The sequence below is a fragment of the Esox lucius genome, chromosome 11 (genome assembly GCF_011004845.1).
Source record: "Esox lucius isolate fEsoLuc1 chromosome 11, fEsoLuc1.pri, whole genome shotgun sequence".
NCBI classification, from domain to species: domain Eukaryota; kingdom Metazoa; phylum Chordata; class Actinopteri; order Esociformes; family Esocidae; genus Esox; species Esox lucius.
Genome location: NC_047579.1, coordinates 12,222,708 through 12,250,474, shown reverse-complemented (window position 1 = coordinate 12,250,474; position 27,767 = coordinate 12,222,708). Strand labels below are relative to the sequence as shown.

At 42.4% G+C, this 27,767-nt stretch overlaps 2 protein-coding genes across 7 annotated transcripts in view; one reads left to right on the top strand and one right to left on the bottom strand.

Annotated features, from left to right (window-relative positions):
• LOC117592794 (NACHT, LRR and PYD domains-containing protein 12-like) overlaps positions 1 to 27,767 on the bottom strand; it is a 106,282-nt gene that overhangs the window by 21,069 nt on the left and 57,446 nt on the right. The gene's annotated exons all lie outside the window — the stretch shown is intronic.
• LOC114840365 (NACHT, LRR and PYD domains-containing protein 12-like) overlaps positions 18,929 to 27,767 on the top strand; it is a 360,864-nt gene continuing 352,025 nt past the window's right edge. For all 6 annotated transcript variants that reach the window (XM_034295447.1, XM_034295448.1, XM_034295450.1 and 3 more), the window contains exons 1-2: positions 18,929 to 19,068; positions 19,334 to 19,456. In XM_034295447.1, the coding sequence (XP_034151338.1) occupies positions 19,374 to 19,456 (83 nt within the window). In that variant the 5' untranslated portion in view covers positions 18,929 to 19,068; positions 19,334 to 19,373. The remainder of the gene's footprint in view (positions 19,069 to 19,333; positions 19,457 to 27,767) is intronic.

Sequence of the window (27,767 nt, the reverse complement as noted above, 5' to 3'; positions counted from 1 at the left end):
GCTTACACAGTCCCGCAAAAATCTACAGTGTTTTAATGTTAGTAAATATACTGTAGATGTAAAAAGAGGGTTTGTGTTGGGGGGGGTAATTTGCATGACTGTACTTACTGAGCAGTTCTGCAGGTTTTGATCACTGGCAACAACCCCAGAAGACCTTCCTCTGATGTGGAGTATTTCTTCAGGTCAAACACATCAATCTCCTCTTCTGAAGTCAGTAACACAAAGACCAGAGCTGACCACTGTGCAGGTGACAGTTCTTCTCTGGAGAGACGTCCTGATCTCAGGTATCTTTGGATCTCCTCCACTAGAGAATGGTCATTCAGTTCATTCAGACAGTGGAACAGATTGATGCACCTCTCTGAAGAGGGATTCTTCCTGATCTTCTTCTTGATGTACTTGAATGTGTCTTCATGGCTCTGTGAGCTGCTTCTGGTGTTTGTCAGTAGACCTCGTAAATGCTTCTGATTTGACTCCAGTGAGAGACCCAGAAGGAAGCGAAGGAAAAGGTCCAGGTGTCCAGTCTTACTCTGGAAGGCTTTATCCACAGCAGTCTTGTGCAAATGTATTTCAGGTACTTTCCAGGGCAGATGTGTTATAATGGTTGATTGTTGTTCATCTATTAGATTCCTATTGTTGTTGTTGAATGAGAGAAACACATAGAGAGCAGCTAGAAACTCCTGAATGCTAAGATGGACAAAGCAAAATACCTTCTCATGGCGCACAGGCTCTGTTCTAAAGATCTGTGTACAGACTCCTGAGTACACTGATGCCTCATTGATATCAATGCCACACTCTTTCATGTCTTCTTCATAGAAGATCAGATTGCCTTTCTGTAGCTGTTGAAAAGCTAGTTTTCCAAGTGTTAGAATGCTCTCTTTATTCAAGTGTGCATCTGTCTTTTTTTTCCCATCATACTTTACATTCCTGTGTGTGGACTGAAACACAAGGAAGTGTGAGTACATGTCTGTTAGGGTCTTGGGCAGCTCTCCTTTATCATCTGTAGTCAACATGTGCTCAAGTATTGTAGCAACGATCCAACAGAAGACTGGTATGTGACACATGATGTGGAGGCTCCTTGATGTCTTTATGTGTGAGATGATTCTGTTGGCCAGGTCCTCATCACTGAATCTCTTCCTGAAGTACTCCTCTTTCTGTGTGTCATTGAACCCTCTCACCTCTGTCACCAGGTCAACACACCTTGAAGGGATCTGATTGGCTGCTGCAGGTCTGGTAGTTATCCAGAGGAGAGCAGAGGGAAGCAGATTTCCCTTGATGAGGTTTGTCAGCAGCACATCCACTGAGGTTGACTCTGTGACATCATAACAGCTCTTGTTGTTCTTGAAGTCAAGGGGCAGTCGGCACTCATCCAGACCATCAAAGATGAACACAACTTTGTATTTGTTGTAGTTAGTGATTCTTGCTTTATTGGTTTCAATAAAAAAATTATTGATGAGTTGAATCAAACTGAGATTTTCCCTTTTCATCAAATTCAGCTCCCTAAAAGGGAGGGAAAATACAAATTGGACATCCTGATTGGCTTTTCCTTCAGCCCAGTCCAGAATGAACTTCTGGACAGAGACAGTTTTTCCAATTCCAGCAACTCCCTTTGTCAGCACAGTTCTGATAGGTTTGTCTTGTCCAGGTGTGGGTTTGAAGATGTCATTACATTTGATTGCTGTCTCTGGTCTTGCTTGTTTCCTGGTTGTTGTCTCAATCTGTCTCACCTCATGTTCATTATTGACTCCTCCGCTTCCACCCTCTGTGATGTAGAGCTCTGTGTAGATCTTATTGAGAAGTGTTGGGTTCCCTTGTTTAGCGATACCCTCAAATAACCACTGACACTTCTTCTTCAGGTTCGATTTGAGATCATGTTGGCAAATCACAGCAAACTCATCTGAAATAAATAACTCTGATTATATTAATTATTTCTCTATAAATGCTTACAGTGTGTTATCATTTAATAAATAAGACAGAGAATATGAATGTTCCTTTAAAGAATGACAGTATTGTAATATATCCGTCTCTTCACTTATGTTAAGTTCTTCAACACAGAAGAGGTTGTTATACGTTGTCTCAATGTCACTATAATATCATTTGGATCATTAAAGTAAAGTCAGACAACTCTTACTTTTCTCCAGCGTTTCAGCAAGATCCTTCTGGTTCATGTTCCTCAGGACATGCTGTGTGATCTTCAGAGCCCCCTTTTTGGCTCTGAGAATGTCAGACTCTGATCTCTCCTGTTGATCTCTGAGGACAAAACGTGACATTACATCTACACTTCCAGAGTTTGTACAGACTCACACTCAGTTGTGTCCTTCCAATTGTAGGACTAACAACTTGTTTTTCAAATAAAAAATTTTTTTTCAAACACAAAAAATAACAATTATATCATACATATAGTTTGCTTAGCTTGGTGTTTCATATAGTATGTTGTATGTAATGTTTATCTGGTTCCTGAGCCTTTGTTTAGTTGTCTTGCTCTCTGTCAACTAACTGACTACTAGACAGGCTGGTGAGAACAACAGTAAAGTGAGAGCGGGTTGATCAACTATTAGAGTAAGTCGCTCCCTCTGCTGGCCGAGACAAGACCAACACCTCTTGTAAATTTCTAAGAATATACAGCACTTCATGTTCTCCCACATTACTGGTTGACAACACAGGGACCCCAAAACAGGCTTGGGACCTATAAATGAACATTACAAATGCCCATAATGTTGAATACGTATTAATAACACAAAGCAACTATTTTGACTTTTGTGGGTTTATTACTATAATGCATTATGCTCCATTTGTCCTAGCTTCATTGAATGCATCTTAATAAATATGGTAACATACTTTTTGTTATTAATCCTAATTATTTATTACCATGGTATAATGTATAATGCAGGTTAACCATTTCCATGATCTATATCTATACAATGGTATAAATGATGTAATAGCATGGTGTCATTAATGGTAGGAACATCATATTTTAAGTCCAATATAATGATACATTTATATAATTCAGACTCATCCATGTTATAAGTGGAAGTACCTTAGTAGGACCAAATATTTTCCATATTTATAAGGGTAGACTTTCATAGTAAAAGTTATATAAAACAGGAAAAGTCATTATGGATAAAAAAAACAACACAGAGATGTAAAAAACATTAAAATGTTATCTTTCCAGTGTTTATATTAGGATGTCTTTAATGTCATCTTCATACATGTTTTTGTTAAATGTATGTACACTGTAAAGATTTTGTTTGCCTGTTATCTCTTTTTAGTTAAATGTTGAAACCAGGAAGATTAGCTGTTGTTGTGGCAATCAGATAATGGAAACAAAATTAACAAATAAGAAACAATGTTGAAAATCACTGACCATGACCCATGAGTTTGTATTACCTTTGATCAGTAGAGAAGTCTCCCTCTCTGAACTCTATAGGTTGACGCATAGACCGGTCACTCTTCATGGACACACAGCTGGGTACAGGAGATGCTGGTCCCTTTATATGGTCCCTGGAAATGATACAGTTAAATACAAAACAGCAGAGTGTTTTAATTCATAGTGGACCTTCTTAGTAGTGATTGTTGTATTTGGACACAGTGAGTGTGTGTCTCTTTCTGGACCTTATAATCAATAATGTATATGGTGGACTTAAGAGTGATTGGTGTGTTTGAACTGTCTTGTTTAAATGTTACAATAAGATCATATTGATTGTGTAATTGAGGATGTAATTATTATTGAAAAACATGTACACAAATCATTATTACACATATGAAAAGTGTAAGTTAACAATATAAATATTATACTAAATCCCCAGCACTGATATGTAATACATATTTATAAAATTTAGTTTAACAATTTAATGATTATACTAAAACACCCATAGCATAAAAACAAACCTGGATTTAAACATTAGTAAACAGATACAACAGTACCTAGAACATATCAAAACCCAGGTTCTCTCTCTTTCTCACCCTGAATCTCCTGTTTTGAATGTCAAAGGTTGATCCATAGACCGGTCACTCTTCATGGACACACAACTGGGTACAGGGGAGGCTGGTCTCTTCTGCTGTTTTACCCTTCAACACAACAGAGGGAAATATTCTGTCACTTTTCTACTCTGACCTCAGATGTGGAAACCCATTCTCAAACCAAATGATTATTATTTCACCTCTTAGCTGTGGTGTCATGTTCATCAAACATTCTGATTTTAGAGGCAGTGCCCTCAACCTCCCTCTCCCCAGTAAGACTCATTTTAGAGGCAGTTCCCTCTTCTCTCTCTATCTGATTAGACCTGTAAACACATAATGGAGAGAAACACGCCTCCTGGATCAAGACTCAAAGACTAGAAGTCACAATGTCAAATACAAACTGAAGAATAACAAGTATTACTATCACCAAATACCACTAAATTACAAACACGGAATTACATTATGCTTTAACTTTTACATAGATTTTACTGAAAACAAATCAACACATTTGAGAACGTAGATTGACTAGTTACATTAAGTTAAAACAACTTACTCTAACACTGATAATGACTTACTCCAAATGATCACTCTCTCTGGTTTGTTCTTTGATGAATCATTATGAAACAATTTGTCTTTCCCCTTTTCAGTTCAAAAATTGAAAAATGTATATTACTCTTCTACGTCAAATCAAAATGGATCCTGTGCAGGAATTTTACTTTCAGTTTCAGCTGTGCTAACTGACCTGCCTCCAAACATGTATTACATAAGTCAACAGTAGGAGGAGCTAACAGACATTAGAAGTCAATACGGTACCTGTTTTAGTAACCTTGGTTTGGTCATGTTTGTGACATGTAAATTTCAGTGTAATGGAGATAAAACAGAAGCGGTATTGTTGGTGCTGTACATTATAAGTTGTTACTAATTGGCCACATCAAGTATATAAAGATCAACCCATCTTCCTTTTGCGTACATATAACACAGGTTCACACTTCACAATTTCGTGCTATTTATACGCTAAAGTCCTTTTTTTGCGTGCAGTTAAGACGCGATCTCCTCCCATTAATAATTATGATGAATACATTTGTTTCATTGACACGCACCAACTTAAACATGTTTGACGTCACCATCATCGAGGCTCGGATTTCCCGAAGATTTAGTTTTTTCCTGAAAGAACGTCGAAGGGTAAAACTTACATTAAGAACAATATTGTTGCATTCTGTTAATTTATATGTAAATATTTTGATATTGTTTATAGATGGAAATGTATCCTGGGGAATTGTTCAATACCTACACTTGTCATGACTACGTTATTACAATATTTTCTTTTTTAGTAAAATAGCAAAATAATTTCACTTTTTTAAAACTTTTATGTGTTTGTATTTATTCGTTTTCATATAATTTATTAGATTTACATTGGATTTTAAGCATAACATCAATGTCCTGGTCAACATTTTAGTGAAAAAGGGCTTGTTTTGATTATTTTGCTGTTACTTTTATACAGTAACACAGACAACCATTCAGCATTGTGGTAATGTGGTATGTGGTAATGGAAAAATAACGGAAGCTGTTGAAAGTTGTTGATCATTTTATCTGTTTCCTCTCAGGTTTTTGAACCACAAAATCGAGTACTCTGGAACCACACTCCTTGAGAGAGGATGGACTCTTCACCACTGGAGTTGCCCATGGTGAGAGGCGGCGGGCTGGTGTGGGTTTGCTTATAGCTCCCCAGCTCTGCCGCCATGTGTTGGAGTTTACCCCGGTGAACGAGAGGGTCGTTTCCCTGCGCCTACGGGTCGGGGATAGGTCTCTCACTGTTGTTTGTGCCTACGGGCCGAACGGCAGTGCAGAGTACCCGACCTTCTTGGAGTCTCTGGGAGGGGTGCTGGAAAGTGCTCCGACTGGGGACTCTATCGTTCTACTGGGGGACTTCAACGCCCACGTGGGCAACGACAGTGACACCTGGAGGGGCGTGATTGGGAGGAACGGCCCCCCTGATCTGAACCCGAGCGGTGTTCAGTTCTTGGACTTCTGTGCTAGTCACAGTTTGTCCATAACAAACACCATGTTCAAGCATAAGGGTGTCCATCAGTGCACGTGGCACCAGGACACCCTAGGCCGCAGGTCTATGATCGACTTTGTTGTCGTTTCATCTGACCTGCGGCCGTGAAGAGAGGGGCGGAGCTGTCAACTGATCACCACCTGGTGGTGAGTTGGATCCGATGGCGGGGGAGGAAGCTGGACAGACTCGGCAGGCCCAAGCGTACTGTAAGGGTCTGCTGGGAACGTCTGGCCGAGTCTCCTGTCAGAGAGATCTTTAACTCCCACCTCCGGCAGAGCTTCGACTGGATCCCGAGGGAGGCTGGAGATATTGAGTCCGAGTGGACCATGTTCCCCACCGCCATTGTCGAAGCGGCCGCTCGGAGCTGTGGCCGTAAGGTCTCCGGTGCCTGTCGAGGCGGCAATCCCCGAACCCGGTGGTGGACACCGGAAGTAAGTACTTCGAGGATCTCCTCAATCCCGCCGTCACGTCTTCCATTGAGGAAGCAGAGGATGAGGGCTCAGAGGTGGACTCATCCATCACCCGGGCTGAAGTCACAGAGGTGGTTAAGAAACTCCTCGGTGGCAAGGCACCGGGGGTGGATGAGATCCGCCCTGAGTACCTCAAGTCTCTGGATGTTGTGGGGCTGTCTTGGCTGACACGCCTGTGCAACATCGCGTGGCAGTCGGGGACAGTGCCTCTGGGATGGCAGACCGGGGTGGTGGTCCCTCTTTTTAAGAAGGGGGACCGGAGGGTGTGTTCCAACTATAGGGGGATCACACTTCTCAGCCTCCCCGGGAAAGTCTATGCCAGGGTTCTGGAGAGGAGAATACGGCCGACAGTAGAACCTCGGATTCAGGAGGAACAGTGTGGTTTTCGTCCAGGCCGTGGAACACTGGACCAGCTCTATACCCTCTACAGGGTGATGGAGGGTTCATGGGATTTTGCCCAACCAATCCACATGTGTTTTGTGGATTTGGAGAAGGCGTTCGACTGTGTCCCTCGCGGCATCCTGTGGAGGGTGCTTCGGGAATATGGGGTCCTGGGTCCCTTGCTAAGGGCTGTCAGGTCCCTGTACGACCGAAGCAGGAGCTTGGTCCGCATTGCCGGCAGTAAGTCAGACTTGTTCCCTGTGCATGTTGGACTCCGGCAGGGCTGCCCTTTGTCACCGGTTCTGTTCGTAATTTTTATGGACAGAATTTCTAGGCGCAGCCAGGGGCCGGAGGGTTTCAGGTTTGGGGACCACACGATTTCGTCTCTGCTCTTTGCGGATGATGTTGTCGTGTTGGCCCCTTCAAGCCAGGACCTTCAGCATGCACTTGGACGGTTTGCAGCCGAGTGTGAAGCGGTGGGGATGAAAATCAGTACCTCCAAATCCGAGGCCATGGTCCTTAGTCGGAAAAGGGTGGCTTGCCCACTTCAGGTTGGTGGAGAGTGCCTGCCTCAAGTGGAGGAGTTTAAGTATCTAGGGGTCCTGTTCACGAGTGAGGGAAGGAAAGAACGGGAGATTGACAGACGGATCGGTGCAGCTTCTGCAGTAATGCGGTCGATGTATCGGTATGTCGTGGTGAAGAAAGAGCTGAACCGCAAGGCGAAGCTCTCGATTTACCGGTCAATCTATGTTCCTACTCTCACCTATGGTCATGAGCTTTGTGTCATGACCGAAAGGACAAGATCCCGGATACAGGCGGCCGAAATGAGCTTTCTCCGCAGGGTGGCTGGGCGATCCCTTAGAGATAGGGTGAGAAGCTCGGTCACCTGGGAGGAGCTCAGAGTAGAGCCGCTGCTCCTCCACATCGAGAGGGGCCAGCTGAGGTGGCTTGGGCATCTGTTTCGGATGCCTCCGGAACGCCTTCCTGGGAAGGTGTTCCGGTCCCGTCCCACCGGGAGGAGACCCCGGGGAAGACCTAGGACACGCTGGAGGGACTATGTCTCCCGGCTGGCCTGGGAACGCCTCGGTGTCCCCCCGGAAGAGCTGGAGGAAGTGTCTGGGGAGAGGGAAGACTGGGCATCCCTGCTTAGACTGCTGCCCCCGCGACCCGGCCCCGGATAAGCGGAAAAAGATGATGATGATCTTTTTTTCATTTAACTCACAAAACTGATAACTACTAGCAGATATTTCACTACTTATTCACATACACATTATGCTTACATTTATATTGCTGCACATAAGCTCAATGTTGCTACATGCTATCGGCTGTTTCTGTAACTGACTGGGGTGCCCCCTCGCTCCCTACCTAAAGGACCCACAGCTGCCTGTGTGAGCTTTACTTAACATCACAGAATAAACCTACTGAAATACAGTTGCTCTTGCAGGTGAATAAACACAAATTAACCAAACCAATAAAAAAAACATGTGAGAATGAAGTGGGGGGCATCCATTGTCCCACAGCATTGTCCATCCTACATGGGTACTAAAGGCCTTTATTGAAGTGCCACGGTCATCCAGAACCAACTAAAAGAACTCCGACATGTTTCGGCATCTAGCCTTTTTCAGGGAGTCAAATAAATGTAATGAGAGACAATGTGTTTTTTCAAGTGGTAATCAACCAGTATGAAACTTGGCTGTATACATAATGTTTACATTATTTGACTATTGTAGGCCTGAAGGACACCTGCTGGTTTTAAGATGTCTACATCATGTCTACAAAACTACCTTATAGCTTTTATCATGGAGCTAATCATTTTAATGTTTTATCTTGTTTCAGAGATACACCAGGACAATCATCAACATTTCAGCCAGGACAGGTAATAAGGCAGACTGTGGCAGAATGACATTTCTTGCTTTCAGTGTTGTTGTTTCAGATATTTTAATCTGTTTTTCAGATAGTAATATCTGATGCTGAGCATCTGGATCCACCTGAAACCAATCCAGAAAAAACGTCTTGCTACAGGTAAGTAAAAAAAAAAAAAGATAAAGACTGACATAATTTTAATTTATCAACTGATTACATGGGGAAGACATTTTTGTTTGTAAGATGTTTTAACATGGAAATGGTAATTTCCCAACAGTAAATACACAGACCTGTATTCACCAAATGTTGAGCAAGAGGACGAAGAGCCGGTTGCTGTCAATGTAAAGAATTTCCAAAACACAGCAATGTAATATGTCAGCTTTTGATTATAGCACTCTAGTTTTTTCACTGTACAATAGTTCTGGTATATCTGGAATAACCTAGAATAACATATTCTGAAACCTGTGACATGCTGGTGAAATTTACTGATGGTGTTCTGGAAGAGGGAATTGTCACTGGTGGTCCAAGATGAGAGTTTTTAACTCTACTAATGAAACACCTAAAAGACCGGCCCATTGTTGATGGATCAAAAGGACATCGGTTCTTGGTCTACAATGCAAATGGTATGCATATTGGTTAGATGTGTACTATAGGCTACTAATGGTTGGTTAATGCTCATTGATATATATCACATGACATATGTGATACACATTATACAGTAAATACAGTAATGCATTGTTTGTTTTATTTTCCATCCATCCATCTTCTCCCGCTTATCCGGGGCCGGGTCGCGGGGGCAGCAGTCTAAGCAGGGATGCCCAGACTTCCCTCTCCCCAGACACTTCCTCTAGCTCTTCCGGGGGGACACCGAGGCGTTCCCAGGCCAGCCGGGAGACATAGTCCCTCCAGCGTGTCCTAGGTCTTCCCCGGGGTCTCTTCCCGGTGGGACGGGACCGGAACACCTTCCCAGGAAGGCGTTCCGGAGGCATCCGAAAAAGATGCCCAAGCCACCTCAGCTGACCCCTCTCGATGTGGAGGAGCAGCGGCTCTACTCTGAGCTCCTCCCGGGTGACCGAGCTTCTCACCCTATCTCTAAGGGATCGCCCGGCCACCCTGCGGAGAAAGCTCATTTCGGCCGCCTGTATCCGGGATCTTGTCCTTTCGGTCATGACCCAAAGCTCATGACCATAGGTGAGAGTAGGAACGTAGATTGACTGGTAAATCGAGAGCTTCGCCTTGCGGCTCAGCTCTTTCTTCACCACGACAGACCGATACATCGACCGCATTACTGCAGAAGCTGCACCGATCCGTCTGTCAATCTCCCGTTCCATCCTTCCCTCACTCGTGAACAAGACCCCTAGATACTTAAACTCCTCCACTTGAGGCAGGCACTCTCCACCAACCTGAAGTGGGCAAGCCACCCTTTTCCGACTGAGGACCATGGCCTCAGATTTGGAGGTACTGATTTTCATCCCCACCGCTTCACACTCGGCTGCAAACCGTCCCAGTGCATGCTGAAGGTCCTGGTTAGAAGGGGCCAACACGACAACATCATCTGCAAAGAGCAGAGACGAAATTGTGTGGTCCCCAAACCTGACACCCTCCGGCCCCTGGCTGCGCCTAGAAATTCTGTCCATAAAAATTACGAACAGAACCGGTGACAAAGGGCAGCCCTGCCGGAGTCCAACATGCACTGGGAACATGTCTGACTTACTGCCGGCAATGCGGACCAAGCTCCTGCTTCGGTTGTACAGGGACCTGACAGCCCTTAGCAAAGGACCCAGGACCCCATATTCCCCAAGCACCCTCCACAAGATGCCGCGAGGGACACAGTCGAATGCTTTCTCCAAATCCACAAAACACATGTGGATTGGTTGGGCAAACTCCCATGAACCCTCCAACACCCCGTAGAGGGTATAGAGCTGGTCCAGTGTTCCACGGCCCGGACGAAAACCACACTGTTCCTCCTGAATCCGAGGTTCTACTATCGGCCGTATTCTCCTCTCCAGAACCCTGGCATAGACTTTCCCGGGGAGGCTGAGAAGTGTGATCCCCCTATAGTTGGAACACACCCTCCGGTCCCCCTTCTTAAAAATAGGGACCACCACCCCGGTCTGCCATCCAAGAGGCACTGTCCCCGACCGCCACGCGATGTTGCACAGGCGTGTCAACCAAGACAGCCCCACAACATCCAGAGACTTGAGGTACTCAGGGCGGATCTCATCCACCCCCGGTGCCTTGCCACCGAGGAGTTTCTTGACCACCTCAGTGACTTCAGCCCGGGTGATGGACGAGTCCACCTCTGAGCCCTCATCCTCTGCTTCCTCAATGGAAGACGTGTCAGCGGGATTGAGGAGATCCTCGAAGTACTCCTTCCACCGCCCGACGACATCCTCAGTTGAGGTCAACAGCTGTCCACCTCTACTGTAAACAGCGTTGGTAGGGCACTGTTTCCCTCTCCTGAGGCGCCGGATGGTTTGCCAGAATCTCTTCGAGGCCAGCCGATAGTCCTTCTCCATGGCCTCACCGAACTCCTCCCAGGCCCGAGTTTTTGCCTCCACAACCACCCGGGCTGCAGCCCGCTTGGCCTGTCGGTACCCGTCAGCTGCCTCAGGAGTCCCACAAGCCAACCAGGCCTGATAGGACTCCTTCTTCAGCTTGACGGCATCCCTTACTTCCGGTGTCCACCACCGGGTTCGGGGATTGCCGCCTCGACAGGCACCGGAGACCTTACGGCCACAGCTCAGAGCGGCCGCTTCGACAATGGCGGTGGAGAACATGGTCCACTCGGACTCAATATCTCCAACCTCCCTCGGGATCCAGTCGAAACTCTGCCGGAGGTGGGAGTTAAAGATCTCTCTGACAGGAGACTCGGCCAGACGTTCCCAGCAGACCCTTACAGTACGCTTGGGCCTGCCGAGTCTGTCCAGCTTCCTCCCCCGCCATCGGATCCAACTCACCACCAGGTGGTGATCAGTTGACAGCTCCGCCCCTCTCTTCACCCGAGTGTCCAAGACATACGGCCGCAGGTCAGATGAGACGACAACAAAGTCGATCATCGACCTGCGGCCTAGGGTGTCCTGGTGCCACGTGCACTGATGGACACCCTTATGCTTGAACATGGTGTTCGTTATGGACAAACTGTGACTAGCACAGAAGTCCAATAATTGAACACCACTCGGGTTCAGATCCGGGGGGCCGTTCCTCCCAATCACGCCCCTCCAGGTGTCACTGTCGTTGCCCACGTGGGCGTTGAAGTCCCCCAGTAGAACAATAGAGTCCCCAGTCGGAGCACTTTCCAGCACCCCTCCCAGAGACTCCAAGAAGGTCGGGTACTCTGCACTGCCGTTCGGCCCGTAGGCACAAACAACAGTGAGAGACCTATCCCCGACCCGTAGGCGCAGGGAAACGACCCTCTCGTTCACCGGGGTAAACTCCAACACATGGCGGCAGAGCTGGGGAGCTATGAGCAAACCCACACCAGCCCGCCGCCTCTCACCATGGGCAACTCCAGAGTGGTGAAGAGTCCATCCTCTCTCAAGGAGTGTGGTTCCAGAGCCCAAGCCGTGTGTAGAGGTGATCCCGATTACCTCTAATCGGAACCTTTCAACCTCACGCACCAACTCAGGCTCCTTCCCCGCCAGCGAGGTGACATTCCACGTCCCTAGAGCCAGTTTCCGTGTCCAGAGATCGGGTTGTCTAGGCCCCTGCCTTCGACTGCCGCCCGATCCTCTTCGCACCGGCCCCTTATGGTCCCTCCTGTGGGTGGTGAGCCCACGGGAGGGCGGCCCCACGTCGCCCGTTCGGGCTGAGCCCGGCCGGGCCCCATGGGGGAAGGCCCGGCCACCAGGCGCTCGCATACGAGCCCCAACCCCGGGCCTGGCTCCAGGGTGGGGCCCCGGCTGCGCCATATTTTACTATATTTACATTACATTACATATATTTTGCTATATGAATTAATTCACAGCTGTTAGGGAGGATGAATACTACCTGGCAGGAAAGATGATTGCTGTGTCAGTTGCTCATGGAGGTCCAGGACCCCATTTCCTGTCGGAAGATCTTGTACATTATCTTGCAGGACAGCCTTCATTCAAAGCAACAAATAATTTAATAACTGATGAAGAAATAGGGAAAGCTTTGCAAGAGGTGAGAATAGCATAAGGCTATAAAGAAAGTATGGGACGGCAGAATTTTACATAGTTCCTGCAGTGTTTTGAGACAATGTTTACTTCCTATATAACGTGAAGAATTTATTTCATTAATGTATTAGTTTTTGATAGTGTTAGATGCTACACTATGTCAATAAAAAAGAGGCAAGGAGATACAGTGCACACAGTTATTTAGTGGGGTGTTTATGCCCATTTTCATGTCTTTCAGATTGAGAATGCTGCTTCATTGGATGCTCTGCGAGAATGTACGATGAGACACAGCACAATGTTACAGACAGCAGGTTGTCTGAGACATGGGGCTACTGTGGATGAAAAGAAAGAAATCGTGTCAGACAACCTCCAATGGTATATTATTGACCGCAACTCATCTGTAATTGACAGGTGAGATGAGATTTTCTGCAAGCATCTATATCTGTTATCAATTTGTCACTGTGACGGACTTTGTCCCTTAGTGTATTTCAACTGATAAGTGACTTTGCTTCATTCTCTGTCAAACTACAGTGCCTTTATTAAGTCTTCACACCTTATAGATTCAATTTAAAATATATATTAATCATTTTCCTCATCAATATACACAAAATATATCATAATGACAAAGCAAAAACTGAAATTAGATCTCAAGTTTCTCCTCCTGACTTACTCTTCCATAGAGGAAGATCAGTCCAGTTACCCCTTAAAGTGATCTGAATCTATTTCTGGCCTCAGTTCTCGTAGAGATCATGACATGGAGAGATGTTTTAGTATCTCTTGTGAGTGTCCCTGAATATATTATATAATATAAAATCGGATATAAAGATTGTGGTGATGTTCATGGGCGAGGAATCCAGCCTGGAATTACTTTCAAAGGTGCTTAAGCTGCAGACTGAGAAAATGGTTCAATAACTGGTGGAAATGTGATATGTAAGTTTTTTATTTTTATTACATTTGCTACAATATCTAAAAACCTGTTTTTGCTTTGTCATTATGATTTATTGTGTAGACTGAGGAAAAAGATTAATATTACAATTTTAAATTGAATATATAACACAACATAGTTTGAAAAAGTGCATGGGGTGTGTAGAATTTCTGAAGGCATCGTATGAGCGCTCAAGCCACCCAGCCGTCTGTTTCATTTCAGTCTTTTATTTCTGTGTTATACTTAGTTTGTAACAATTAACATTAAATGTGCAATGCAAAAATAGGGTTTCTAAAATCAATTTTCAAAAACAATTTTCCACCCTAAATGTATGTTTGTTAAGGTGGTTAGTAATTGTACAGAAGAGAATATTTAATAGTTTTCTGTAGATCATTTAAAATCAATTGTCTCTACACAGCAGTGAATGTTTGTGTTCACTCTGTAGATTCAGAGACGGTCTTTCAACCCTGGAGTTTTTGACTGCACTACAGCAACACCCTACATTGCTGGCCCCTGTCCTGTGCCACTCTGAAAGCCGAGTCACTGCTTTTGAACTTGAGTGTCTCTTCAAACCTGACCTCAGTCCTTCGGGGAGTCGAAGACTTAAAGAAAGTCAAACCATGGCCTACTGGGCAGACTATCTCCTTGATTGTGAAGGTTTGTTAGTTCATTTGTTGGTTTTTTATAACTAGTTAAACACATGGCAATGATGTATCTGAATTGTTTTTCTTTGCAGAAAGCCAGGCTGCTGTGTCTGTGGAAGATGTTTTGATGTTTGCTACTGGGCTGTCTTCACTTCCCCCATCTGGCTTGGAACCACTGCCACAAATAGAATTCCTCTGCCTCTGCATTCCCAATATCAAATACATGTTCAAACTCCTTGAGATGACCACTTCTAGACTCGTACACTTTGTTTAAGTCACAAATGGACTTTGGAATTCAAAATAGTCCAGGATTTGGCTGTTTCTAAGCTATATGATGGATGACCCCTAGAGTTAAAGGATTAGTTCACCTCAAAATGAAAATGTCCTAATAATTTACTCACCCCAATGCCAACCAAGATATCCATGTCTTTCTTTCCTCAGTGGAAGAGAAATTAAGTTTTTTGTGGAAAACATGTCTGGATGTTTCTTCGAATAGTGGACTTCAATGGACTCCAACGTTTTGCAGTCACAATCAATGCAGTTCCAAAGGTCTTTGAAGAGCTTCAACGGGCTGTGCACTACCCCAGCTGAAGAAGAGGGTCTTATCTAGCGACACGATCGGTCATTTTCTAAAAATAAATGTTTTGATGGCATTGGGGTGAGTAAATTATTAGGACATTTTCATTTTGAGGTGAACTAATTCTGAAAAAGTTGTTAAAGATGCACTTTAAAGTGCAGTTGTTTAAGTTGTTTCTATGTTACAGTATAACATGTATACTGTGTATATCCATCCATCCATCTTCTTCCGCTTCATCCGGGGCCGGGTCGCGGGGGCAGCAGTCTAAGCAGGGATGCCCAGACTTCCCTCTCCCCAGACACTTCCTCCAGCTCTTCCGGGGGGACACCGAGGCGTTCCCAGGCCAGCCGGGAGACATAGTCCCTCCAGCGTGTCCTAGGTCTTCCCCGGGGTCTCCTCCCGGTGGGACGGGACCGGAACACCTTCCCAGGAAGGCGTTCCGGAGGCATCCGAAACAGATGCCCAAGCCACCTCAGCTGACCCCTCTCGATACTGTGTATATGTATATGTTTATATATATCAGTTATGTTATATATAATGTTCTATATTATGAATATAGTGTTCATGTTCACTTTGTGAATCGCTGTTTTAGATAAAGATACAATAACTTTTGTTTTCTATACTACAAAATGTAATAAATCCTTGTTACTATTTGATTAATTTACTTCACACTTAGAAACAATTTAATATTTATATAAAATTGAATACACTTATACACTGAATTGTGTTCAGACAGGCAGCAATATTTCACCACTAAAGAAAAAAACTCCCTTTTTGATCATTTCATAGATGATCCATTTCTTTTAGTTTGATGCAGACTCCCAGTTCTCAGGCTTCTGTAACTGATTGTGTTCCATGGCAGAGTCCAGGTACTCCTGCATGTTTGGGTCCCCACAAGGAGTCATTGACAGGCTAGCCTCAGGAAGGTCATCCAGTTCAGCCTGTTCAATTTGAAATCCACAGTCTCTGGAGCCAAATAGAATGGAGCCATAGAATACATAATTTATTTTATTTTTAAGTTAAAATGTTATTAATACTTTGATCTGTTTATCACCAATGTATCACCTGTGTGGTAAGTAGTAGAGTTCATGGGGCACTCCTCCTGGACATGCTGCTGTTCTGGAAGGGCGAATCCTGTGACTGTTCCACAGTTTCACACACTCATCCAGGTCCTTCTGAAGAACGTCACCGAAGCAATACCTCAATAGGCACTGATGCTCATGGCTCCCGTTGAAGTATCCAGCATCTCTAAGGTCTGCAAATAACTCCATCCAGAACTGAGACCTATAGAAATGGATAAAATGTTCAGTTATACTTTCAAGTATATACATGTTTGAATAATAAAATAAAAGTTTAGTTGTAATGACATTTATGGTCTGTGCATCTTTTGGTCTTACATTTTTTTTTTTCAGGAACAACTGCTTTTCCTGACTGGAAGGATTTGTTTTACATTTTTACATGTGGCTGGACGCTCCAGAGTAGTAGTCACTGTGATGGTGGCGTAGGGTACATTGAATTGCAGCCATTATGCCATTCTCAGTGCCGCAATCAGTCCTCAGTCTCATGGGGATGACACCGAGGTTTCGCACACATGAAATAGTGAGCAATCACTGTTGGGTTGTTATTTGTTGGTCCACATTCAAGCCACAATACTTTAAGTGAAAATTCATCTATGCATCCCGAAATGGCCAAACCGAATGGCTTAAGTTTGTCATAACCATCTGCGTGCCACATATAGTTAGGTCCCATTGAGTGATAGGTTCTTCTTGTAAACCTTGTGCATGCTCTGCTCTCACGCCCTCGAGGATTAATCTCCCGGAGGAAATTCATCACATCATCTCTCTTCACTCGAAGATTGTACTAAAAACTCCATACACCGACCACACGCAAAGCAGAACCGCGTTAAGCTATTCATGTGTTTGCCAGTAAACGGGCAAAACATTCCTCGGCCGGAGTCCATGTTCGGTCACCACAAACTTCATTCAAGCCATATACGACATTGACAACACGAATTGACCGCGCTCACCAACAACACCTATCAGCTATCACCCGCTTTCACCTTGTCACTTCTGGTATGTGGTACATTCCCTTTCCGTGAAGAATCTGTCATTTGTAAATTTGTTTCGGGACTGGTAAAAGTGTTTTGCGTCTTGTTAATTTGTTTTCTGAAATGTTAATTGGTTTTGTCCTTGGTAAAAGTGTTTAGCCCATGCATTTGTGTTTTATGGTAGTTAAAATGTTTTCCAAAATGTAATTTTGTCTCAAGCTTTGTAAAAGTGTTTCATTCTTTGTAATGTTGCTTTGCACTCCTCGGCCCCCATGCGCTAGTTGCAATATTCAATGCAGTTGAAAATCTGAAAGAACATGATGTGGACTGGATCTTAGCCATGACCTACAGCCCACATGTACAAGAAATAGCTGCCAATACCCAGTCAAACATAAAGATAACCCAGAAAGAGATACTGAAGGCGCAACTGCAAGACACCGCCAATTCCTATGTAATCCAGCTGAAAAAGAGTAGTTGAGTAGAATGAGATTATATCACATGGTATGCAATAGTGATATATTAAAAGGGTGAAACCTGTGAAATGCACTTAAAGCTATTTACTTGTTGTTTTCAGGTGGTAGTCGAGGCCGTTAATAAGAGGACACAGTGCGTGTGTGTGTGCGGTGATGTACTCTTGAACTCACTGTTTTGTAGTAAGACTTGGCGTGAAGGAATAAACCTGAACTTCTATACACTACAAGCACCGTCCCAGTCTGAGTGGGGGAACAGGCAGGTTTAGAGGTGTAGGGAAGTTCAGGGTCTTTTTGTATTGGTTTACTTTGATTGGACAGACCGCTGGCATTGCCCTACTCCTAACCCTGCTACCTGCTGCCCTCTTTCCTTGGTTTTTATGTTATCAATTGTGTCATTTTCTTTCATTCATACATTCATTAAATCCCTAAGACATTGGGTTAAGCCTACAAGCCTGGTTGTCCGACCTCATTTTTAGCACACACTACCCCACGTTTTGGCCACTTCACAGGGAGTTGATGAGCGGCAGGGTGTTGTGTTCCCTCCCCCGGGAGGTGTTCGTAACATAATTGTTCATGTTCTCCTGGTGTGCTACATGGTTCTCTTTCTTCATGGTTAGTAGATCAGTTAACAGGAGGGGGTTTACTAAGTTTCTGTTGTTGGACAGTCAACTGTCACATCAATCCAATGTCTTTGGTGGTCTGTGTTTAGTCAAGTATTTACAGCATATGCACACACACAAAACTTACTCTAGTAGTTGATTAACCCACTCTCGCTCTACTGTTGTTCTCACCAGCCTGTCTAGTAGTCAGTTAGTTGACAGAGAGCAAGACAACTAAACAAAAGCTGAGGAACCAGATAAACATTATTTAAAACTTTACATAGAAGGTGATGAATACATAAAACATACGATATGAAAAACCAAGCTAAGGAGATTATATAATTGTTATTTTGTGAGTGCAATTTTATAGTTTTATTAAATTAGAAATATATGTTAGCATTTAAGCTAACGTCTGACATTTTTATCTACAAAGAAAGTGAAGGAAGTCGTTTTTAATGATAACAGAGCTAAACAGAGAGAGTGTCTCCTAAGTAGGTCATTATCAATGTTTAAATCCTGCTCAGCATAGCAAGTCAGCCTACATTTATATTCACTATACATTTTTATATACTTGATGTGGCCAATAAGTAACAACTTATAATGTACAGCACCAACAATACTGTTTCTGTTTTATCTCCATTACACTGAATGTAATTTACATGTCACAAACATGACCAAACCAAGGTTACTAAAACAGATACTGTATTGACTTCAAATGTCTGTTAGCTCCTCCTACTGTTGACTTATGTAATACATGTTTGGAGGCAGGTCAGGCAGCACAGCTGAAACTGAAAGTAAAGTTCCTGCACAGGATCCATTTTGATTTGACGTAGAAGTGTAATATATATTTTTCAATATTTGAACTGAAAAAGAGAAGACAAATTGTTTCATAATGATTCATCAAAGAACAAACCAGAGAGAGTGATCATTTGGAGTAAGTCATTATCAGTGTTAATGTAAGTTGTTGTAACTTCAATGTAGTTAGTCAGTCCACGTTCTCAAATGTGTTGATTTGTTGTCAGTAAAACTTAAGTTAAAGTTAAAGCATAATTTAGTTCTGTGTTTGTTATTTAGTGGTATTTCTTTGATTATAGTAATGCTTGTTATTCTTCAGTTTGTATCTGATCCAGACATTGTGTCTTCTAGTCTTTGATTCTTAATCCAGGAAGTGTGTGTTTCTCTCCATTATGTGCTTACAGGTCTAATCAGATAGAGAGAGAAGAGGGGACTGCCTCTAAAATGAGTCTCTCTGGGGAGAGGGAGGAGGGCGCCTCTGCCTCTAAAATAAGTATTTTTGGGGAACATGACACCACAGCTAAGAGGTAAAATTATATTCATTTGGTTTGTGAATGGGTTTCCACATCTGAGGTCAGAGTAGAAAAGTGACTGAATATTTTCCCTAAGATGCATTAAATGAAGCTGGTAAAATGGGAGTATAATGAATTTTATTAGTAAACCCACAAAAGTCAAAATAGTTTGGTTTGTGTTCTAGATACATATTCATTATTATGGGCTTTTGAGCAAGACAACTAAACAATGGCTGAGGAACCAGATAAACATAATTTAAATCGTTATACAGAAGGTGCGGAATTCATAAAACATACTATATGTTTTGCTATTTTAATGAACACTCGGACCAAGGGATGAGGTTCCAATTGCGGATCGCAACCGTCTGATTTATTTTTACGGCACAAGAGGGCTGAGGCAAGAATCACAACGAGATGGACAGGCAGGAGTTCGGTATCCGGTTGACAGTTCGAGAAGGCGACGGTACGGGCAGGCTTGGCAGAATAGTCCACTGGGCAGGCAGGCAGCTCAGAAGGCAGGCTACACATGGAGACAGACAGGAACAGGGCAAGGGGAGAGAATAACAACCGGTAGGGACAACAGTAGTTCGCTCGGTCGCTAGGCAAAGGGAGACACTGAGACGCAGGTGTTAGTATGCCAGTGATTGTGACCTTGAATGAGAGCTGCCGTGAGGGCGCAGTGGTACCGGGCAGAGGGCGCGGGAGGCTGGTGTCAGGGCGTTGCGAGGACCTAACAGCTATGTCTAGGTACTGGTGTATCTGGTTATTAATGTTTGAAATAATGGTTTGTCTTTAATATTGATGCAATGGGTGTTTTAGTGTAATCAGTCAGTTGTTAAACTGCACTTTCAAAATGTGTATTATATCAGTATAATATTTATCAATGTTAACTTACACTTTTCATGTGTGTAATACTTATTGATGTGGATGTTTTTCAATAATAATTATGAACTCAATTACAAAATCAATATGATCTTATTGTAACATTTACACAAAACAGTTAAGCTTCAAAGATTCTTAGTTGGTTCAAACCCACCAATCAATCCTAAGTCCACCATATTCAAAACACTCTGGGTCCTCCTTCATTATTAATTATAGGGTCCAGAAAGAGACACACACTCACTGTGTCCAAATACACCAATCACTACTTAGAAAGTCCACTATGAACAAAAACACTCTGCTGTTTTGTATTTTACAGTATCATTTCCAGGGACCATATAAAGGGACCAGCATCTCCTGTACCCAGCTGTGTGTCCATGAAGAGTGACCGGTCTATGAATCAACCTATAGGGTTCAGAGAGGGAGACGTCTCTACTGATCAAAGGTAATACAAACTCATGGGTCAATGTCAGTGATTTTCAAAATTGTCTCTTATTTGTTTATTTTGTTTCCATTATCTGATTGCCACAACAACAGCTAATCTTCCTGGTTTCAACATTTAACGAAAAATACATTACAGGCAAACAACATCTTAATAATGTAAATACATTTAACAAAAACATGTATGAAGATGACATTAAAAACATCATAATATAAACACTGGAAAGATAATTTTTACGTTTTTACGTCTCTCAGTGTTGTTTTTATTATCCATAATTACTTTTCCTGTTTTATAAAACTTTTACTATGAAAGTCTATCCTTATAAAAATGGAAAACATTTGGTCCTACTAAGGTACTTCCACTTATAACATGGATGAGTCTGAATTATATAAATGTATCATGCTGTTGGACTTAAAATATGATGGTCCTACCATTAATAACACCATGCTATTACATCATTCATACCATTGCATAGATATAGATCATGGAAATGGTTAACCTGCATTATACATTATACCATGGTAATAAATAATTAAGATTAATTACAAAACGTATGTCACTGTATTTATTCAAATGCATTACATGAAGCTGGTACAATGGAATATAATGCATTATAGTAATAAACTCAAAATAGTTTGGTTTGTGTTATTGATACGTATTCAACGTTATGGGCATTTGTAATATTCATTTATAGGTCCCAAGCCCGTTTTGGGTTCCCTGTGTTATCAACCAGTAATGTGGGAGAACATGAAGTGCTGTATATTCTTAGTAATTTACAAGAGGTGTTGGTCTTGCCAGCAGAGGGAGACACTTACTCTAGTAGTTGATTAACCCGCTCTCACTCTACTGTTGTTCTCACCAGTAGAGCCCGGCGCGGGACTGTTTTCTTCATCCCACTCCCGCCCGCTCCTGCCGAATTTCTGAGCATTACCGCCAGCACCCGCAGCGTATGTGTTACACTCCCGCCCGCTCCCGCAATATGTATGTCCAATCCCGCCCGCTCCCGCAATATGTATGTCCAATCCCTCCCGCACCTGCAATATGTATGTCCAATCCCTCCCGCACCTGCAATATGTATGTCCAATCCCTCCCGCACCTGCAATATGTATGTCCAATCCCTCCCGCACCTGCAATATGTATGTCCAATCCCTCCCGCACCTGCAATATGTATGTCCAATCCCTCCCGCACCTGCAATATGTATGTCCAATCCCTCCCGCACCTGCAATATGTATGTCCAATCCCTCCCACACCTGCAATATGTATGTCCAATCCCTCCCGCACCTGCAATATGTATGTCCAATCCCTCCCGCACCTGCAATATGTATGTCCAATCCCTCCCGCACCTGCAATATGTATGTCCAATCCCGCCCGCACCTGCAAAACTGTATGTCCCATCAGTGTCTCTATGGCACTGCACCATTATACCTCAAACAAATCATAACTCCCCTTTCTGCCTCACGCCATCTCCGCTCTGGACAGGCTAACCTCCTACAGCCTCTGAGGACAAGGCTGCGAACAATGGGTGACCGTGCCTTCTGCTCAGTTGCATCAGCTCTGTGGAATGCTCTCCCTGTTCATCTAAGGGCCCCACAGACTGTGGACTCTTTTAAAAAGGGCCTGAAAACCCATCTTTTTAGAAAAGCCTTTTTTGTTTAATTATGTTATTTTAATGTCGCTGTTCTATGCTTTTAGGCTAGTGCATTGTAGCACTTTGAGGTCATTTAATTGATATAAAGTGCATTATAAATAAAATGTATTATTATTATTATTATTAAAACTCTGAGAATTTATTCCCGCACAATAATAGAGATGCATTGAGTTTGTGTCTTCTCTCGTCCGTATTTGTATTGCTATTATTAAAGAGATTCAATAATAGCAATGGTCCTGGTGTAAATGTGAAGAAAGCATGTCTGGAAGCAGTTAGCCTGAACACAGAACGTTTTTTATTATATAATATATTAGGCTATATAATTTAGTTTTTATCAAAAACTTTGCACCATCACATGGCAAATAACTGCTTTGCAAAAAATAAAATAAATAACAATATGATAAACTAGGCTACATGAAAAACAGCCTGCTCAACACAACACTGTCTGGCATCATCACGCCTCTTGACCTAATTAACAAATGGCAACGAGAGGCTGTACTAAAAAAAACAACACTAATAAGTAACATAAAATAAACAACATAAAACGAATTAATTTAAGAAATGAATCACTTTGCAATGTTGCTGTGGAGGAAGAGAATGTTCCTTATCGACTGCGGTCCCAATCTTCTAAGATGCGCCCACAGACACTAAAGGCCCGCTCTGAAGGCTCACTGAATGCAGGGATACTAAAAATAAAACGTGCCAGCTTTGATAGCGCTGGGAAGCGCTCTTTGTTGAACTTCCACCATTGAAGCACGCTGTCTGAGTTATCAGAGAGCCGGGAGCTGAGATATTCAGCCATTTCATCATCGATCGGCTTTGGCACTGAAGCAAAGGAGGACGGATCGTCTTCCCAGTCTGCGAATCGGTCTGTGGTGATTTGTTTTTTGGCTGGTGGTGGCTCATCCTCTGCTGTGGCTGGGCTCAGGTGAAACTGCATCTTCTGAATCATTTCCTTTGCGCCTTTGGATAGGCTCATTCTGTTATTCATTTATATTTTTTATTCATTCATTCTCTCCGTTTATATTTTTTTGACTGCATTTCACTTATTCTATTGTCATTGCATTGTGTTTTTTGTGTTTGTTAGCCTACCTTTACCACTTCGTCTTTTTCATCTGGGGGCAGCATCCGTAGCATTCGCATTTTAGGAGTCAGGAGAGTTGCAATCCTGTACATCATGTGGAGAGGTAATGCAGATGTGTCACTGGTGCCCATCAGTTCTTCCAGACGCGAGGCACACACATTGGCCACTCCAGAGAGCAAGGGCTCCAGCATTGCTGCTTGGCAGTGTTCAATGAGTTTCACGGACCACGGCAGTGGAAGTGATGCGCTGGGAGTGGAGTTGTCAGACTCCAAGTCATTAGTAGCTTCCTTGAATAACTTAAGGAACGCAACTACTGTTTTTAAAGTATTTGCATTGATCTGTGCAATTCTTTCATACTGGTTATTTCTAAGCAGTATGGTGGAGATCTCCTCATGCTGTTGCAGTATGGAATCCAGCATTTCATAATTTTAATTCCATCTTGTATCGATGGATTGCTTGAGGGATTTCTTCAAGCTGTTTTGCAGACCTGAATGAAATATTTCACCAGTTTTTTTGCACTGGTCAACAGTTCAAACAGCTCAGTACTTTCAGCCGACACGTCTGGTGGAAATGCACTTGATTGGGTGACGTTCAGGATGTGCGCGTTGCAGTTCAGCCTGGTGGTTCCACGTTCAGTGACAAACACAACACGGCCAGATAGAAGTGACGCATCTATTCCAAATTCACAGAGTTTCTGGAAGAGCAGGCTCCTGATATTCTCCCCTGTTTTTGATACACCACTCTCAAAGGGAGCCGCGAATAACACCCTGGAAACGAGGTCGAAGTTGTTGTTTGTATAATGGATGGTGCCGGATATGACTGAAGTTTTCTGGTAATCCTCCGTCCATATATCTGTTGTGATGGCACATCCATATGTTTCAATGATAGGCTTTATCTCCGCTGCCACTGACGCCTGCAGTACTTGGGCTCACCCCTCGACATGTCTGGATACAGTGGTTGGATGAGGTCAAACATCTTTTACATCAAATCTGCCATATTTAGCGGCGAGGGCAACTAAGTGTTGCGATAAATCAACAAAGCCTTTCCCGGCGACAAAGTCATATGGCCTTATGTCTAGACAGCACAATTCCACACATTTCTCTGTAGTTTCTTGTTTAATGTGTGTAGGGAGATGTTGTTTATCCTTGAAAACCAGCTTACTTTGACCAGGTAGAACAGAGCAGGTGTGTCGCTTCAACCCAGACGTGCCGGATTTGTGCCCATTGTAGATTAGTATTTTTGCACATTTGTCACAATGAACGAAGTTCAGTTCCTTTCCATCTTTATCACAAACAATTGAGAAACTTCTCCAAATGTCAGACTTGCCTTGCTTGGGTTTTGTGCTGTAAATACCTTGTTTGAGGTTCTTTTCCACATCATTTATTGACATCTCCATCACAACTTCCAATCCTGCGTTGGGTTTTTTTTGCCGCCCATTCCCGCCCGCAGTTCAAACCGCCTGCTCCCGTGAGGTTTGCGTTGGTTCCCACGGGACCCAATCCCACTGCAGCCCTCTAGTCACCAGCCTGTCTAGTAGTCAGTTAGTTGACAGAGAGCAAGACAACCAAACAAAGACTGAGGAACCAGATAAACATTATTTAAAACGTTATATAGAGGGTGAGGAATTCATAAAACATACGATATGAAACACCAAGCTTAGAAAACTATATGTACGATATAATTGTTATTTTGTGATTGCCTTATTATAGTTTTTTATTAAATTATGAATATGTCAGCATTGAAGCTAACGTCAGCTATCGGTATCAAACACACACACAGGAGGCACCAATGTATGTAATCTGTTTTTGTTAGAAATAGTACATTTTTAAAAATTCCATTCCCATTAAATGACTTCCAATGCCTTTTTTACAAATGGGTTTTAGTAACTTCCGATTTAGAATTGTATTGTGGCCTTGTAAAAGGAAAGAGACTTACAAATTATATTAAAAAAAATATATTATATGCAAACCAGTTAAATTCTTTGACATGTTTTTTAACTGTGAGTTAACAGGATTTAAGAGCCCACATGTTTCTATTACAAAGCTACAATAGTCAATGTTGGATTATGAATAGTAGCATTTATTTATTTTGTATTTAAAAAAAGTTGTTAGTTCTGAAATTGGAAGCACAAAACTGTGTGAGTCTGTAAAACTCTGGAAGTGTAGATGTAATATCATGTTTTGTCCACAGAGACCAACAGGAGAGATCAGAGTCTGAGATTCTCAGTGGTCAATCTGTCCAGAGTCATCAAACAGACCTGTCCTCTATATTCAGTGTATGTGGTCCTGTTATGTACATTTGTTTTTGTATACCTCAAGTAAGGTTAACCTGTTAATCTTTCGTGTATTTGTTAATATTGTTCTGATAATTAAGTCACTTTAATTCAGTCTAATTTCAGCTTTTTCAATTTCATTTTTTCACTTTCAGTTACTTGAACAGAATATCATGACATTTGTGAAGAAAGAGTTAAAGAGGTTTAAGACAATGCTGAGTTCAGATCTCCCAGAAGGATTCAAGAGTCAGAGGGAGGATGAGGAAGGTGTGGACCCTGAAGATGAGAAGCAGGAGAGCAGTGCCAAAGAGGGGGCTCTGAAGATCACACTGCATGTCCTGAGGAACATGAACCAGAAGGATCTTGCTGACACACTGGAGAAAAGTAAGAGTTGTCTGACTTTACTGTTGAATGTTCCAAATAATATTATTGTGACCTTTAAACAACATATAACAACCTCTTCTGCGTTGAAAAACTTAACATAGAAGAAAGAAAGAGACGCGAGACCGATATCTTACAATTAGAGGTGCACAATATATTGATTAAATACCGCTATCGCAATAACACGTTGCACAATATAAAAATAGAAAATTACTTTTCACTAGATTTGAGATTTAAACAGTTCAAAAAATCTCAAATGATGAATGCGCTGCCCAGAAATACAATAGGCACCTTTTACTGAAACACCAGACTCTTCTAGTGAACAGTGTTCAGATTTCTTTTTGCGGAAGCTTACAAAGCTTTGTGTAGCTAGTTTGCAGTCTGTGTCCATGTGATCATTTGTTTTCAAAATGATTTTGCTTTTAGTGTTGATTTAGTGTTGATTAAGTACTGTGTTTAAAAAGCCAATACCTGTGACTGGCCCTGTTTGAGTGATGCCAAGCCTTCCTCCACTGTAGAGACTAAGCCTGGGGGCATATCTTAAGAAAAACTTTAGATTACATTGAAGTGCCAGAAAACCTGGTTCACCAGTCTAATACTTGGTAGGTCTCCCATGGGAGCACCTATATCCATGAGGGAACGTTGCACAGTCCTCATGCTGATGTTTGTTGAGGGCCCAGCATTGAATTGAAATCGTGTGAAACAATTCTTGCTAGTTGACGCTGGTCACGTTCTCCCACAGCACTGGCAGATGCAACCAATGACATTCATGGCTGGCGTTGCTATGTATTTTGAATGGGCTCATCTGGACCAGTTTTTCTAAAACTTCAGTGTAGATTCAACTTCATTGTCATTGAACAGTACAACAAGTACAGTACAACAAAATGTAGTATCATCTAACCAGAAGTGCAAATAGAAGAGGATAGAAAATGTACAAGTATTAAGTATAATGTAAGTATTAAGTATAATGTTAGTATTAAGTATAATATAGGTATTAACTATAATATAAGTGTTAAGTATAATATAAGTATTAAGTATAACGTAAGGATTAAGTATAATATCATTATTAAGTATAATATAAGTTTTAAGTATAAAGTATGTACAAGTGGGATTTATAAATGTGCAATTAATGCAAATGCAAGTGCAAATGGCAGTTTTGAACCCCAATTTGTCCTGTGTCTGGTACTATAAATAGTTGTACAGGGTTGTCAGGTCCCCTGTACCACCAGTACAACATGTCCTGTTCTGTAGACATGGTCTTTTTTTATTCAGGTTGTATCAGTCCAGTATGACTGTCTGTTGAAATTAACCCTTGTGTTGTAAGAAAACTAGATGTTTTCATATGTTATTAATCTATTTTGATGGGTTTTCCCATAACCTTTGTGTTTTTACATTTGTTTAAGAATATATCTAAATTAATATTTCAATAATCATGATAAATATCACAGTATCACTCTTTGTCAATATCGTCCTATTACAATACAGCCATTTAAAGCAACATTCATATTCTTATTATTGTCTTGTTATTTATTAATTGATAAAATACAGAAAGCATTTATAGGGACATCATTAATATCATCTGGGTTATTTATTTCAGATGAGCTTGCTGTGATTTGCCA